Consider the following 17,487-nt stretch of genomic DNA (forward strand, 5'->3'; position numbering starts at 1 on the left):
AACTCAAATAGAAACAGATCCCTGCTGGCACATACTGACTTAGAAAACCACAAATTCACGTTATCTATCTTATATTGTATTTTTACTTATTTTGCTAAATATTTCCCAGTTACATTTTAATCTAGGGAGTTTTGCTGCCCCTGTGAGTTTGACACCTCTGCTCTCTACCAAAAGAAGAGGACAGACCTCCCTACTTTGAGGATTTTAGGTTCTGTCGATTTCTACCTATTGTCATCTGTCTCCTCCTCCTCCTCCTCCTTTTCTTCTTTTCCTTTTCAGGTGAATGATTAACCACCTGTCTCTTATACCATCTTAGATTCTGACCTGAAGGAGAGTAGCCTCCAGGGGTCGGTCTCTGTAATTGGCCCCTTCTCCCTAGCATTCTTTTCTTGAGTCTGGGATGACTTAAAGGGATAACATTCTTTAGTCTTTGGGGAAAGGCTTCAGAAGCCTCCAATGGATCCCCCTTGACTACTGGTCAATAAGAAGGTCAGAGTTCATGGGGGGCTGCCCAATCTTCCTGAAACCCTGAAAGCCTGATTTCATGACTGGTGTGGATTTCTTTGTGTTTGTGTATCACCTCTCCCCTGTGAGGGACTGAAAAGAGGTGATAAGCAGGGCAGGATAAGCCCTGGGTTAAGAAGGTGGAAGTTGCCAGTAGTAGTTGGGCTGGTACTCCTGGGACCCACAGATGTAACCTCTAGCCTTACAACCACTGGTTCAACAGGCCACCACGTCCAGCTCAGCACCTATTTTGGTCCTTTTTGCTGGTTGTTCTTTTTTCCTAGATGGGGGAACCAAAGGCCTGAGCTACACAGACATCCACACAGCTGATGTGCTCCTTACCCACAGATGTCAGAGATGTGAGGGAAGCCTTCATGTGTCGGTTAGAAAGCTGATGACGAGGACTGCGTGGTCTGGAAAACAGAATGTTGGGTTGAGGGAGGAAGAAAGGGGGACAAAACCATGCCTGCTCTTACCCCTGTGGGCATGACAATCCACCTCGGGGACTGCCCAGAAGGGGCTAGAAACAGTCACAGGGAGTTCTGCGTTCTTTATCACTCCAGGGCAAGATAGAATCTCTCCAACAGTGAAGTAGTCAAGTGGGAAGAGGTCACTCAAACCAGAGCCAGGCTAACAGGGCAGGCTGACATGTGGAGGCGACAGTCCTGAGCCTGACCCACTATGTGCCAAAAGGGAAGAGAGAGGAGGTGGCTCTGGGTCAGGTGGTCAGTGGTAAGCTAAGTTAATCGTATTTAAAACTGACATTTATATTGGGCTTCATGCACATTATCTCCTCTTTGCCCCTTCACAATTCTTTGAGGTAGATGCGAGAGGCGTTACCACCCCCATTTTGCAGGTGAAGAAACTGAGACTGAGAAAGGTGAAATGTCTGGCTGACTTACAACCAGTAAGTATCAGAGATAGGAGATTTACTCATCTCTCCATAATAATGATAACGATAGCAGCTAATATTTACGTAGCACCTACTATGCTCCAGGCACTGTGCTAGGCGCTTTACAATTATCGTCTTATCTGATCATCACAACAGCCCTGGGCGGTAGGTGCTGTTATGATCTCCATTTTACAGATGAGGAAACTGAGGCAAAGAGAGGTCAAGTGACTTGCCCAGGGGCACACAGCTAGTGACTTTCAGAGGATGGATGTGAAATCTGGTCTTCTTGACTCCAGTCTATCCACTCCATCACTTGGCTGCCCTAACTGGCCGGGCAGTGGGCCTGTTCACAGGCCCATAGAGGTGAAGCTGGAAGGAACCTTGGAGGTCCTCGATCCAGTCCAGCCCCATCACTTAGCAGATAAGGAAGTGATTTGCCCAAAATCACACAGGGAGTAAGTAGAAGTGTCAGGATTTGAACCCAGGCCCTCAGAGTCCCAAGGCACCTTTCTTTCCACAGAACCACAAGGCTTGTTTTTAGGCTGTGTTTTAGGAAATTTGAGTTACTAATTGTTCCCTGATCTGATCCTGCCCATCTCTGCCTTTGTACATGAAGCGGGGCTATCACCGGGAAGCCTCTCCCTCCGTATCTCTACCTGCTGAAATCTTCTTTCAAAGTCCATGTCAGGGGCTGCCTCCTCCATTATGTCTACTCAGACTTCCTCAGCTGAAAGGTCTTTCTGAAGTTTCTTATGGCATCTTTTAGGGCCTCTACTTTGCAGTCATAATAAGTCCAACATTTAAAATGTCATCTCATTCAACCCCCTCATTTTTTTTAAGAAAGAAGGAAAACTGAGGCATAGAAGTTAAGTGACTTGCCTAAGGTCACACAGTAATAAGCATCAAAGTTGAGATTTGAACTCAGGTCTTACTGTGGTCCTGGGTAATCAGGAGACCTAGAAGCCTCTCTCATCTGCAGAGCCCACTTTTTGTTGTCCTTTAAACGGTGGGACCACAAGTATCTGGGAGTTTTCCGTGTTTATACTATTGTGTCCAATGGTCATGCTATTCCCAAATTCCTTTTCCCATGCCTCATTAGGGCAGGAGCCAGGCTAACCTCAAAGGCTATGTTAGTGAGGGAGAAGATTTAGAGAATCCTACCAAACTATATAAGAGGTTCAAGTTGTGCCATGTGATGGCTGGGGTACCTGTCCCTCACAGTTCCAAAAACACGGAGCTGACTCTTGGGATTCCCCTACTCAAAAACCTCCAGTGGCTCCCTATTGCCTGTAGGGAAAAAAAATATAAAATCCTCCAGCTGACATTTAAAGCCTTCTACAATCTAGCTCTCACCTCCTTTCCAGTCTCATTTAATATTTCTCCCCTTCTTGTACTCTGTTCCAGTCAAACTGGCCTCCCAGCACCTTTGCACAAGTGGTCCCCCACACCTGAAATCTCCCCTCACCCTACCTCATAGAATCCCCTAGCTTCTGAGGAATATGCAGGGGAGCTCTCCCATCACAAGGCTGCTGAGCCCCTGGGGACCACAGAAACCCATGTACATTGGCTGCTAAGATCTGGAGGGAAGGGCTGGACTCTGAGCCAGGGGCAGGAGCGCCTCCTCCCCACCCCTCAGAAATCCTGATCTCTGGAAGTATTCAAGGGGGCTATTTAAGGGGTTAGTGGAGCATGGAGGGAAAGGGCTTTTAGGGAGAGGGTAACATGATTAAAGTAACCCTGCATTTCTCCCATTTAACTATTCTGCCATCTCCTCAAAAAAGCAAACGAAAGACAACTTTGACTCCAAAAATCTGTGAAGACTTGTGGCAAATCCTGCTGTCCATTTGGTCCATTCCCTGAAATCTGCAGCTCAGCACAACACGGACCTAGGTAGAGACTGGGGAACCCAGGGAAGGCACAGTACCTGCTCACCAGATTTTTATCATTCTCTACATCTGGCGTGACAGCATCCTCATCCCCGGGTAGGACGATAGACGGTGCTCCGCACACAGTCTCTTCAGCGGGAGGGCCCTGAATGGTTTGTGATAAAAGAACAAAGTACATAATAAGTAATAGTAAGTGCTACGTAAATGTTAATTATTATTATAGTAAAGTACACATGGTAAGTACTATATAAACGCTAGTCATCATCATCATCATTAAATGTTGCATAAACCCTGAAGTCCCAGTGGCTGGGTGATTGCCACACGTGGCATTCCACCAGATGCTTTCTGGGGGCTAGACTCGGGGTTCCTGCCCTTTTTTGTGCCATCGACCTCCCTTTGGCTGTCTGGTGAGCCCTATGGACCCCTTTCTTAAGATCATGTTTTTAAATGAATAAAATCCATATGAAATTACTTATGTTGAAATACAGATATCACAATATTTTTTAATATTGTGGATCCACCGTTAAAAACCCTTGGACTATGAGGTGTAGAAGACACAGTCTGGTGGATATTGAGATCCTCCTTGATAAAAGATAAAACCAGCATTTCAGTTGTATTATGTATGAAAAAGGAGAATCCCCTGTTCTACACCTAATCCACTAACCTGCCCAGTTCTGTCAGGAGGAGGCAGGGTCTAGGTACTGGGAGCAGAGGTCCTAGGAAATCAACTTTCCCCAAGTTCCCCTTCGGAAATCCAAGGTCAGTGGGCAGCAGTTGGGGAGGGGGGAGATGCTGGGAGGGGGGGCAGGCAGTGGACATGTGGTGCATCCTGCTGCTCAGATATATGTTTTCAGCTGCCTCCACAACGTGGACTGACTACAGACTCCCACCCCACCTGTATTTGCACCTGGAAGGCTGACGCATGAGGCAGGAACATGGAGAAACCCAAGAGGAGCAAAGCAAAAAAAGCCCATTCCCTGGACTTTTCCCTCCACTTCATGGTCCCTGAAATCTAACTCTACAAGTGGGGTTAGAATGGGGTTGGAGGAATCCTCGTCAGGTGCACAGCAACCTTCCTGATGGGCTTTTCAGGGATCAGAGAAGTTTGTTTAGGGGTGGGAATCAGCAGGTTCAGGGAGCATCACCTCTCAAAGTCTGCAGTAAACAAAAAATGTGTGTAAAGTCTCCTGATTGGTTATCCTCTCCCCAATCTCTCCCAAGTCTGGACCAGTCTGTGGCACATGCTACCGGCTTAGTTATCCTAAGGCACTAATATGATTCCGTCACCACCCACTTGCTCAATATCCTTCAATGGTTCCCCTGTACATATAGGATGCAATCCAAATTCCTTGGTCTGATAGCCAAAGTCCTTTACACCTTGGCTTCAACCTACCAGCCTTGTTTCCTACTAGTGCTCCAGACAGGAGGGTGCTGCTACCAGTTTGTACGGGCTCTGGAACTGATTGTTAAATTTTCAGCATGAGCATTTACACCACAGAAATTGGAAAGTGTTATAAATCGGGACCGGATTTTTTGTTTTGTTGGTTGTCTAGTTCCAAGAAAGTAATGGAGAAAATTTTAATAATTAAAAGTAAACTTAAAAGTGTGTTGTGGGCACTTTTTTTTTTTGGAAAGCTAGTTGTTAAACATCTGCCAGCACACCTGGTTCTAGTCATCTAGGATTCAATTCATTTTGTTTCCTCCACCTGGGATACTCTTTCTCCTCCATTCTCCTCCTCCACTTGTCCAACACCTACTGACACTTTAAGGTCCAGTTTAGTTACACATGGACCTCCTCCGTGAAGACTTCCCAGATTCCTCCCTTCCCCCAAACCCCAGAAGGAACCTCTTCTTTCCGGAAGGGCTTTGTTCATGCCTCTGCATTTTCACATTCTTTTTTAAGACAGCACCAAGGTCTGAAGCCCTGGATTTGAGTCTTGGTTCTAACACTTAGGATTACAGATCCCGAGCTAGATAGGAGACCTCGGAGGCCGAGTAATCCAGCTTCTTCATGTTACAACCTCTTTGAGGCTCGGGCAGTTTCAATGACATGCCTGAGGTCACACAGGTAGATGGGATCAGAGGTGGAATTGGAACCCAGCTCCTCAGACTTCAAAGCTAATGCTTTTCACGCTGTATGCTATAGGATCCTCCCTAAGACACTCAACCTTCTCTGTGCCTTGGTTTCCTCATCTGTAAAGTTAGAAATCATTCTGCTTGGATTTTCTCCCCCATAAAATGAGGGAAGCATTTTGTAAATTGTAAAGCACTACAGAAATGGTGGCGGGTGATTAATTCATGAATTACTCCTATAATTTGGGGCAGCTAGAAGGTAAAATAGTGCACAGAGTGCTGGGGCCTAGAGCCAGGAAGACCTGAGTTCAATCCACTCTCAGATACTTCCTAGCTGTGTGACTCTGCCTCAGTTTTCTCATCTGGAAGGCTTGCTGTGAGGATGAAATGAGATCCTAATTGTAACGTGCTTAGCACAGTTCCTGGCACATAGGGAGCGCTATATAAATGTTAACTGCTATTACTGTTATGCCCGAGTTGTCTCCCCTTCTCTACCGTAAGCCCCAGGAAGAGCTTTTCCCCCCATTCTGGTGTCTTATCTAGGGCCATTGCACGTGATAGATGCTCAATAAATATTTACACACTAAATGATGGAAATTGTTCTACCATCCCCTCCTATGCTGGACTGGCCGTGGTACAAGGAATGAATCGAGACCATTGAGAAGGGAAAGGGTAGATTTGAATATCAGTGAGAGAGCTTCTCTTTCCTCGTTCTCTGGCCGGTGAGTCGGCACTGTATGAGCACCATGTGTGATCATGGGGTTTTTAATGTAAGGATCAAGTTTACCTCCTCTCAGAATCCTCCAACAATGTGCATATTCCCCAACTTAAAGAAGTTCAGGTGAGCAGAGCCAACCCCTCCCTAGCTTCAGTTAGGGAGTGGGGAGATGCTGAATGTTTTCCACTATCAAGCCCTCTCAGTTGCCGTGGAGAGAATCCTGACTTTCGAATTTGGGTTCAAATCCTGGCTCTGACACTTAATAGTTGTGTGACCTTGGGCAAGTCACACAACCTCTTGAGGCCTCAGTCTTCTCACCTGTAAAAGGAAGGGGTTGGACCTCAGAGGTCCCTTCCAGCTGTAGATCTGGCACAACTTCCTTCCACACACCCTACAGTCTGACCAAATTGGCCTTTTCCCTGTTCCTTACCCATGACATTCTATCACTCTTCTCCCTTTGGTGTAGGCTGTCTCCCTGCCTAGAAGCTACTCTCTCTTCCCCTCTACCTCTTAGAATGTAATGGAAAAGCATTTATAAAATGCCTACCATGTGGCAAGTACTGGGCTAAGCAATGATGATACAAACGGAAAATCAAGACAGTCCTTACTCCCAACAGGTTCCCATTATTCTAAATGGCAGAGACAACACTTAAAGGAAGGCTCGTGTTTGCGTTCAATTTGTGGTAGATGGGAAGGCCAGAGAGTACCGAGTGTCCTAAGACTCAGCTCACCTGCCACACCTACAAGAGGCCTTTTCTGTTGCCCCAGATGCTATATCTCCTCCCCTGTGATGACCTTTGTTATTTATTTAGTATATACACATTTATGGGTGTGAGTTGTATCTTCCCCTACCTGAAGGCAGGAGCCATTTCATTTTTGTCTTTGTACCCCTAACACCTAACACTTAATAAGTACTTGTTGATTGGTTGATTCTATGCTTCTGAAAAATATGTCTGAAATATTTTTTGTTTGCTATTTCAACATAATTGGTTTTCTTTGTAATCCTCCATACTTTATGCATTAAAATATTATTTAAAACTGGTATCATATTGTAGGCCTTCTCAACGGGTGGGAGAGTGGCAGGGGTGAGGGAGAGGATTTGGAATTCAAAATTTTAAAATAATGTTAAAAGTAAATAAACACATACAGGAATACATAAATAAATAAAAGAAAAAGGAAAACTATTCTTTAGAGAAGGGGTCTCTCAGCTTCACCAGAGTGTCAAAGGGACCATGGTAGAAAAAAAAAAGTTAAGTCCAGCTCTGATAGTACCCCCCTTCCTCCTCCAACTGTTCTGATCTGCCATGGGCCAGTTAGAATTAGGTTTCAACTAAGAATAGACAGTCCCTGGGTGAGGATTCTCCTAGGAATGAGTGAAGTCTTTCCCATGTCTATTTTGGCTGCCAGGAGGCCTTTTATACTTCTGTCCATGGTTTCTGACTATGTTCCAGGTGCTGATGTGGCAGGTAGGAAAAGCTACTTGGGGATAAATGAGATGATACTGTATTATCTGTGAAGCATCCTCGTAGATAGCTAACAATTAGGGTTATGGCTCTTAATCATGATGAGATTACACCTGGAGGATCTGGGCATTCCTTCACAGCTGTTCTCAGACACATTTTCAGATACACAGAACCAACTAGTCAAATCAACTAGCATTTTTAAAGCACCTACTATGTGCTAATACAAAAAGAGGCCAAAGACAGTCTCTACTTTCAATGAGTTCACTTATTAAGCTAAATGTTGTGCAGAAGAGAGGGACGTTGTAGGCAGGGGGAAAGAGGAGCCATTATTGTATGCCCAGGGCTGCTGAGGGGCAGGAAGCAACGGTGCTGGTCCTGGCGGAGGAGGAAGACAATCCCAAGCCGGGAAGGAAGGGGCATGAGTGGAGAGCTCTAGTTGCGCTGGGAATCAGCCTGAGGAGCTGAATGGCTGGTGTCTGAGAGTTCCCGAGTTGGTACCAAGTAGAACAGAAGCGTGATTCAGTGGTTGTGGAGGAGGAGAGAGTCCCTGTGTGCAGAGAGGGGAAACCATAGCTCGAGTAGAAATCATTTGGCTGGAGACAATACGGCGACTGTCACAGGATCATGTTGGTGAGTGCTAACCTTTGGTATGCCTTTAACTCCCTTCTAAGAAGGTGTAGACCACAGAGGGCCTATACTTACACACAGGAACAGTCATGATGCCAAATGCTGCAAATGAACGCAGCTACTGCCTCCACCTTGCTGCTAACCTTGAGAACATTTCACTAGTGGAGGAGATATTAAAAATTTAATTTTTAAAATTAAATTTCCCAAATCAAATTACTTGCCTTCTCCAGGAGTGGGGAGAGGAGGAGGAAGGAGGAAGGGAATTTAGAGCTCAAAATTTTAAAAAAATGAATGTTAAAAATTATTTTTACACATGATTGGAAAATATAAAAATTTTAAATTAATTTTCCTTTCCTTCTAAGTGGTTCTTGCTCTTGAGTATTTTAACTGCACGGGGCATGGTGGAAAGACTGCTAGATTTGGAGCCAGAAGACCTTGGTTTTCAGACTGTTGGGATTTTGGACAAGATCTGTTTAGGCCTCAATTTCTTCATCTATAAAACAAGCGTGTTAGACTGCGTGGCCTGTAAGGTAGGCCCCTTCCAGCTCTAAATTTGTGACCTAATTACCAAAGCAAATTTGCTCTTCTGTGTTTATCCTTGTATACATTACCTCATTTAATCCTCACAACAACCCTAGGAAGTAGGTGCCCTTATTACTCCCATTTTACAGTTGGGGAAACTGAGGCAGAGGCTAGATTGGAACTCAGGTTCTTCCAGATTCCAGGCCTAGTATTCTGTCCACTGAACCACCTGGCTGCCTCCGGGGGAGGGGGATGGGAGGGAATTGCTTAGGGTCACACAGCTGGTCAGTATCTGAGGTGGAACTTTGAACTCAGGCTCTGGGTTCCAAGTTCAATACTCTTTGTCACCCAGCTGCCCCTAGTCAGAGACTTCCCACCTCCCTGCCCTCTTTCCGGCCTCCCCTATGATCCCCCAGGAAACGAAAGCTCTATTGACATTTTGAAACATTGCCCTTAGGCACAAAATTTGTATCTGTCCCTGTTCCAATTCTTATTTAATAGTGTGTCCAATCCTGAACAGCGTGGCGAGGTGGGGGAAGCAGTCCCATTACACCCAAGGATAAGAAATCCGCAAGATCACAGAACCATAGGAACCGAAGACTGGAAGAGACCTAGAGCCCTACAATTTTAGCGTCTAAAAGGACCTCCCAGGACATCTACCTAATCTAATCCCCTTTTTGAATCAAGAATCCCCTCTGTAACTTCTCATGTTTACAGATTTAGAGCTGGAAGAGCCCTTGGCTAAGATGGCCTCCAAAAGTGAAAATTAAACTTCCTTTGCTTCTAAGTGGTTTCTTCCTCTCCAGTGCAAGAAGCCCCACTATTTTAACTGCACATGGTACGGTGGAAAGATTTCGGGATTTGGAGTCAGATCTTAGCTTTCATCCTGGCTCTGGTACTTATTCCCCACGTGACCTTGGACGAGAACGCTTAATCTTTCTAGACCTCGTTTCCACAAGGTCACACAGGTAGTAAGTGACAGAGAGATTCGAATTCAGGTTCTCTGACTCCAAGCCCAGCACGGGTGGGGAAGTTACACCAGCTCTGCTGTAATAGGAAACCACGTGAGGCAAATCCATGGTTGGCCAGCTCTGACTGATAGGACGTATTTCCTTACATTGGGCTAAAATACTGCAAATGCCATCCGTTGTTCCTGGCTCTGCTCTCTGGGGCCAAGCATGAGGAGCATAATCCCTCTTCCCCTATGACAGCCATTTGGATGCAGGAAGACCGTGAATGTTTACTAAGCCTTTCTTCTCTAGGCTAAACATCCTGAGTTCCGGCTACCAGTCCTCCCAAGGCGTGTTCTCTAGTGCCCTCCCCATTCCTCCCTCCTTTAGATGTGCTACAGTTGTCGATGTCCCTGCCAAAAATGTGGCTCCCAAACCGAACACCAAACTTCCGATGCGGTCCGACCCCACGCAGAAATCTCCATGGTTGCCTCTCTTCCTCTGGGAACTACGCTAATCATACCAATTTTGAGGTCATTAAAACCAAACCCTACATTACACTGGTGGAGAAAATGATAAAGTAAGTTTTATGATAAAGTGATAGATGCAATAAAATTATAAAGTGACAACGTGGGGCAATGATTTAGGTTTAGGTTGCAAGAGTACAGGACAAAGAATGTCAGTCCTAGCGGACTTCATCAACGTGCCCATGGGAAGCCTTGTGCAATAGAACAGAGGCCCTCGGGACTAATCTGGTTTTTGTACCATTTTACTCTTTTCTTTCGTCAGACATTTGAAGTGGAATCAGTAAATTCTTTTCAACTCCCATCATGCACCTGATTGCTAGGTCTAAGGCCATGCAGGTTATTTGGAGTTTCACCTGGCCATACTGGAAGAGCGGGTTGGTGTTTTAATCACAACCAAGTTACTTCACTCCTCATTATTGTAGTTTGGGACACTGATAAAGGCAGAATTAATCAAGAGGTAAAAAGTTCTTCTGCTGAGCCTCAAAGAATCAAACACCAGAGGAGGGAAGGGGAGAAGAAGAGAGAAGGGGAAGGATAAAGAATGCCTCCGTCTTTTTTTTAAGTGTCTTCTTGTTTAGATCTCATTTGAAATGCATTAACTGGTTGTAAAATTTGAAACTCCTTTCCCAGACCTGGGGGGTGGAGAGGGAAGGGGAGAAGTAGGCAAGGCTGAAACAGACTTCTAAGTCATATAATCTTAGCTTGCATCCTGCTCTAGGCTCAGCCATAGGACTGCGGACTCACCAGGGCTCCCAGGAGGAATCTGTTTCATAGGTCACATTTTGTTCCTGTTGAATAAATCTTATAGAAACATTTAAATATTTATTCTCGTGATAAACTCCCAGGAATGTAAAATGGTTTCGTAACAGACTGTGTCCCACTATAAATAGAGAGCGGTGTGGCGAACTGGAATCCTTCCTCCTTTTCCCCAACTCCGCATGACTATACCCAAGATAAGCACTAGGAGAAGGAAAGAGAAGCTTGTAGATAGGGATTCCAGAGTTTAATTTGGGCTGAGAGGTCCTGGCAAATGCTTGTGGAAGAAGCCAGTTTCCCTTAAACAGCAACTTGTCTGTATGAATAGCTTCTTTTCTCCAGGCCTGGGACCAGTTCCTGTCCTGGGGAGCACCATTACCAGCAAGGAGGCATTTCAAGGAGCTAGAAAAATGGCATTTATGTGGCTAGGAAGGAAACAGCCTCTTGAGGCAGAGTGAAGGGGGCACACAGGGTATTTATCTTTCTGCACTGCTTAGTACAATGCCTGGCTCATTGCAAGTACTTAATAAATGCTTGCAGATTAACTGATTTGTGAGAAAATAATATTCCAGAAACAAATTATGCTAGAAAATAATATTTTCTACATGAGAGTAATTTGCAATGGGAAAAGGAGAAGTTAATAGTTTTTGAAAATCCCGCCTACATCTAGCAATGGCCTGGCAGTCAAGCAAGGGGCCCAATACAGCGGAAAGAGCGGTGCGTGGCTTGGGGATCAGGAGACCTGGGGTCTTTCCTGGTTCTGCTACTAACTTGCTGCTCAATCCTTCCCCTCTCCGAGTCAAGGTTTTTTCCTCTGTAAAATGAGTGGGATTGGATGGTGCTAAGGGGCCCACCCAGCACCCTTCCAGTTGCATGATGGGAGTTGAAAGGAATTTCCTGACTCCAACCCAAATATCGAGGGTACTGGAGAAGAAATAACTGGGAATTTGCTGAAAGCTTCAAGGACTTAGAGTCCTTCAGAAGCAAACATGGTGCCCTATATCACATGATACACACCTAAATGAACACCAGGACTGATCTGCGCTGCTTTGGTCCTAAGTCATCAAGATTATGTCAAACTGGGATAAGATATGCCCAGTACTTGGGCCCCCAGATCAATCACACATGAATAAAGAGCAACAGCCACGAGCATTTAAAGAAAAAAAGCAATGAGTGTTTTTTTTAAAAGAGCAGCAATGAATATTTTTTAAAAGCAGCAACGGATTTTTTTTCCAACAGCAGCAATGAGTAAGTTTTTTTTTTAAAGCAGCAATGAGAATTTTTTTTTTTTTAAAAAGGGAGACATGAACTTAATGTGGTCCAAAGACATACCATAACAACTAAGGAAATGAGCAAGAGTCCTGAGGTGGGCGGGGAGGGAGTGCAGAGGCCCACTGTCCCTTGCCCTGCTCAGCCACATCTGGAATATCATGTCAGTTCTAGAGAAGAAACTGACAAAGGGGAGCATGGACAGAGCAGGGCCGCCAGTACGGTGAAGGGAAGGGAGACTGTGTCCTGGACCATCAGCTCCTCGAGGGCAAAGAGACCATCTTTTGCCTCTCTTTGCATCCAGCACTTAGCGTAGTGCCTGACACATAGTAGGTGCTGATTAAATGCCTTTTGAGTGACTGGGTTGTTTAATCTGGAGAACAGAAGATTGGAGGGTGGAGAGGGGTTCATGATAGCTATCATCATATATCAGAAAGGCTGTCAGGTATGTAGAAGAGGATCAGAAGGAAGGATGAGAGGACAGGCTCAATTTCTAACAGAACTATAAAAAATAAGGCACGTTTCCTCAAGGGTGGCAGGGAATGGGGAAGGCCCGGTGGATCTTCCATCCCTAGAAATGGTCAAGCAAAGGCTGGAAGACCACTTGACAGGGGTGCTAGAGAGGAAATTCCTACAGTAAGTGGGGTGTTAGAGTAAATGAATGTTAAATTCTCTTGCAGCTCAGACTAGCCCAGGGTTTAGGATACAACCTCAGCAGCTCCCAGAAGCCCTGGGCTACACAGGAGTGACTATTGCTTGTGCTTCTAAGACACTGGTCACCTTAAGAATGTAGCAATGAATCAGTGGGCAGTGATGGAAATGCATCAAGAAAACATTTTAAAACACAAAGAAGAAAACAATGGGAAATGGGATGATTGGCTTAGCCTGGAAGAGACTTTAGAAGCTGTCACATCCAACCACCTCATTTTAGAGATGGAGAAACTGAGGGAGAGAGAAGCTAAGTAACATGCCTGTGGTCACGTAGCAGGATTTGAACACAGGTCTTCCTGAATCCAAGTCCATGACCCTATCTATCCACTACAGTATATCATGTTGCCTGTGAGGAAGTACGGTAGATGGGGGGCATAAACAAATGAGGCTAAATGTGCTTAAAAAAACAACAACCCCAAACTCTCTGTAACATAGTTTGTAGTTTCTAATGGAAGGATGACCTTGGGAAAGTCACTTCGCTCCTCTGGGCCTCAGTTTCCCCATCTCTAAAAGAAGGTACTCAACAGCCTCTGATGTCCCTCCCTGCTTTACATCTAGCATCTTAGGATTCTTACAGGATCCTCTTTCTTGTTCTCCTTTGCATATTGAAACGTCTGCATGTATATATTGTTGATTGTTACATTTATAATAAAAGAAAAAATTTAGGGGGAAAAATAGGCTTATTCCAGGGTAAATTTTCTGCGTTGTCCACTGAAGGCTTATGTTGAGAAATGAAGCTTTGCGTCTGGGAGGAAGAGAAAGGAGGGGCTAGAGAAAGTGTGTGTGTGTGTGTGTGTGTGTGTGTGTTTATGCGTAGAAAGAAAAACAGGATTTAACCCTGAAGCTTTTGTGTGGGAAGAACTGATTAATTTTTGTACCAGAGATGGGAAAATAAAAGGCCAGGGCCTGGGGAACTGGAGCTAGGGATGGGCCCTGGGGATCAGTAAACAAAGAACAAGGCTCTGTTCCTTACTGTCTTACAGTGGCCTTGTGGGCTGGGACTCCCCATGGCAATGGGAACTCAGAGAATCCCAGAATCTCAGGGTAATAGAAGGGGACCTGGTAGACATCTAGTCTAATCTGTACATGAGCAACTCCTACATCCCCCCCACCCCAAAGTGGTTCTCTAGCCTCCCTGCAAAGACCTCCAGTGACAGGGAACTCACTACCTTCCTAAGCAGTCAATTCTGTTTTGGAAATTGAGGCCTAAGGAGGTGGAATGATTTGCCTACAGTTACCTGGATAGCAAGTGTAGAACTGAGGTTTAAACCCACATCTGGAGATTCCAAATGTAGTGTTCTTTCTACTACATCACCATGCTGAACCCTACCTAGCCCAATCCAGTTTATGACTAGGCATCCACTATTTTATCCCCTAAATGGTCACTTGTCTGAAGGCTGTGAGATCTAGTGTGAGGAGGTCAGTCAGGCAACAAATTTTATTGAGGGAATAGCAGACCATTACCGATGTCTCCCTTGGAAACCCTTGTTCAGGACCGGCTGGGGCAGGCAGACAACTGGAGCCTCTGTGGTTCTGCTCTTGGGCTACCAAGTGGACTTTGGGGCCTGGTGCACAAAGCTGAGGGCGTCATAGGCCAAAGATGTCAAACTGGGCCTCCAAGTCATGTGGAATGGGAAAAAGAATTAGTTCACTGTATCCATCCAAGCTACCCCCTCACAAAACTCTGGCCCATATGGCCAGGGCTATCATAAACCAGGAAATGGTTCTTTAGCACATTGTGAAGCTTGGATGGAATGCAGGACATACTGTCTCAGGGATTCTGACAACCCTTTCCAGCAACATGAGAGGAAAATCAATGGATGTTTTTCACCTCTAGTGTAAAACATAGTCCTGAGCCAGTGGGGGCCATTCAATACCTCAGCTGAGGGTGGGCCAGGGGGTCATGCAGCTTCCATTCAGAGCCACATCCTTTCATGATTTGGCCCAGGCCTACTGGATTCCTGGTTGTCAGCAAGTATTGGCCATGCCTGGCCTTCCTCCCTGGGATAAACCCCTGGAGATGGAAACCTGCTTGAGACAGCAAAGATGGCTCTCTTTTGGACTCTGTGAATGCTCAAGAACATTAAAGCAGGGGTATGTGAACTACTTCTGAAAAACATTTTGATAGCTATATTTCAATACAATAATCTTCATTATTTTGTTTTCTGTATTTTAAAACATTATCCTAAGAAGGAACAGGATTTGCCAGCTTGCCAATGAGGCCTCAACACACACACACGAAGGTTAAAAACCCCTGACTTCAAGCCACCAACAGACACCTGAAAGGCCTTGGACATCATTTAGTCCAAACTCTTCATGGTATAGAGCAGGGGAAGCGCCAGGCCAGTCAGTGGCAGGGACAAGACCAGAACCCAGGCTTAGGTGCCTTTGGGTTCCTCGGATCATAAATTTAAACTTGGGAGAGACTGCCTAGACCATCTAGCCAAGACCCCTTATTTCAGAGATGAGGAAACTGAGACCCAAAGTCATGGAATTACTCGCCTAAGGTCACACAGGTGGGAAAACTGGGATTTGAACCCACCTCCTCTAACTCCACATCCCCTCTTTCACTATGTCCCAAAAGAGTTCTTTCCCGTCCTCCATAGTGCCTTGAGATCTCATCTAGTCATCCCACCACCCCACCTACCCTGCCCCCTCCCACCCTACTTCCTTCACACGAGCCTCCTTTACCCACCACAGGCAGGAGTCTCAGACTGAGACCTAATGTAGGACACTGAAATATTGAAGTATTCATAAGAAATGGATTAGGTCTGTTTTTGTTTTTGAGAGGACGCCTTCATTCACACAGTCTAAACCTGCATCGTCAGCACAGCCTTAGTTTCAGACATGGCCAAGGTCATACACAAGTAATAGAGAAGCCATCTCTAAGAGACAGGGTGAGTACTCTTTGAGAAAAGTACTCAGGGACTTAGAAAGTCTAGGATTGAGCATTTCCAAAGGAAAGGGACTGAAGTAAACAGAGGCTCAGCATCCCGAGCCCTCTCCAAGGCAGATGGTGGAGCCCAGGGAACCTTGGGAGACCACCTCTTAGCCAGCTACCACAACCAGAAGAGGAAGGAGGTGACCCTTCCCTGCGGCTCCTCTGCTCACACTCACGCCTAGCCCGGGAAGGGAAGGGAGGGTGGGGAAGGGGCCAGGAGGTCACTTACTTCGACAGCAGGGCTCAGGGCAGGCTGTGGCTCTCCTGGCTGCTCTTCATCTCCAGGTAGGTTGGGCATGATGGCCTCCTCAGGGCTGGAGGGCTGGCTGACCAGACCATGCACTGCTAAGCCCCTCGGCCGCCTGTCAGCCCTGGGGGAGGAGCACTGAGAGGCTGGGGATCCGAAGACTGGGGAGATGCCAAAAGCACAAATCAACTCCTTTCCCATCACCAGCCATCCTAATGCCAGAATCACTTCCAATAACCAAGGGTTACCAGGGATAGAAAGGTCAGATGCCCTGCTTGCCTTCCCTGAGAAGGCCAAGCTAACCTTGGAGAGGGCATCCCAGAACGGCTTTCCTCTTGCTCAGGCAGTATTTACATGGTCAAGGTGACCTTTCCAGATTCCCCATCAAACTTGGCTATAATTATAAACTCTAAGCCAAGCCCCAGGCAAGGGCAAGGATTCCAGCAAGCCATGTGAGGCCAGAGTCAGGACCCCACACACTTTCCTCATTTATAGGCGTAGGAGGACACCATCTGGGGCAGCCCTTCAGTCTGGCTGTTGGGGAGCTGTGGCCATGCTGGACTTGTCTCCCCATGACTTCCCAAGAACTCCTGAGATCCCCGCATCACTAATTATTTAAAAGGAATATATGATGGTATACTTTAGAATGCAGCCCTGACCAAAGAGCTATTTGTAGACTCAGGCTTTGTGGTCTTCCCCTGGGTAATAGAGCAGATGTTAGACAGACGGGTGGTAGGGAGATGGAAACAACAGGGACATTAGTACCATTTGCTGCCCCCAAACAATGTGTGATTTTCTGACTCCTGTCCCTATCACTCTTCCCACACCACCTACCCCCAGCATACACACACCTGGAATGCTGGACCCCAAGTGTCAAACTTGGGCCTCAAAACCCACTATTTTTTCCAGCTTCCCATGGAGCCACCATAGACAGCCATGGTAGAGAATGCTGGACTTGGAGTCAGGGAGGTGTGGGTTCAAATCCCACCTCAGACACTTGCTAGCTGTGCAATTTGGGGCAAGTCACAAACTCTCTAAGCCTCACTTTTCTAGTCTATGAAATGGGAATAATTGTGGTGTTCCACCCTGGGGTTTTGGTGAGGATAAAGGGAGAAAATGAGAGGTACTTTGCAGACTTAAACTTGCATTTACGAGCAGCTTTAGGAATGTTCCAGAAGTTAGAGGGGTAGGCAGCATCGTGCAGTGGAAAGAACACTGAACTTGGAGACAGAAGACCTAGGTCAGTCTCATCCCCGAGGCCCCTTTGTAAACAGCCTCAGCTTCCTCCTCTCAGGATGATGATGATAACAATAGGTCGCATCTTTGTTCTGTCGTTTTGGGTCAGGTCTGACTCTTCGTGACCCTGTTTGGGGTTTTCTCGGCAAAGATACTGGGGTGGTT

The 17,487-nt window shown here is 46.0% G+C and overlaps 1 protein-coding gene across 1 annotated transcript in view; it reads right to left on the reverse strand.

The window, feature by feature from the left end:
• IRAG1 (inositol 1,4,5-triphosphate receptor associated 1) overlaps positions 1 to 16,287 on the reverse strand; it is a 72,556-nt gene extending 56,269 nt beyond the window's left edge. The window contains exons 1-3 of the mRNA XM_036765381.1: positions 16,069 to 16,287; positions 3,321 to 3,427; positions 847 to 917 (exon numbers count right to left, since the gene is read on the reverse strand). Of these exons, the coding sequence (XP_036621276.1) occupies positions 847 to 917; positions 3,321 to 3,427; positions 16,069 to 16,287 (397 nt within the window). The remainder of the gene's footprint in view (positions 1 to 846; positions 918 to 3,320; positions 3,428 to 16,068) is intronic.
• Positions 16,288 to 17,487: the final 1,200 nt, after the last annotated feature.

This window comes from Trichosurus vulpecula, chromosome 6 (genome assembly GCF_011100635.1).
Source record: "Trichosurus vulpecula isolate mTriVul1 chromosome 6, mTriVul1.pri, whole genome shotgun sequence".
NCBI lineage: Eukaryota > Metazoa > Chordata > Mammalia > Diprotodontia > Phalangeridae > Trichosurus > Trichosurus vulpecula.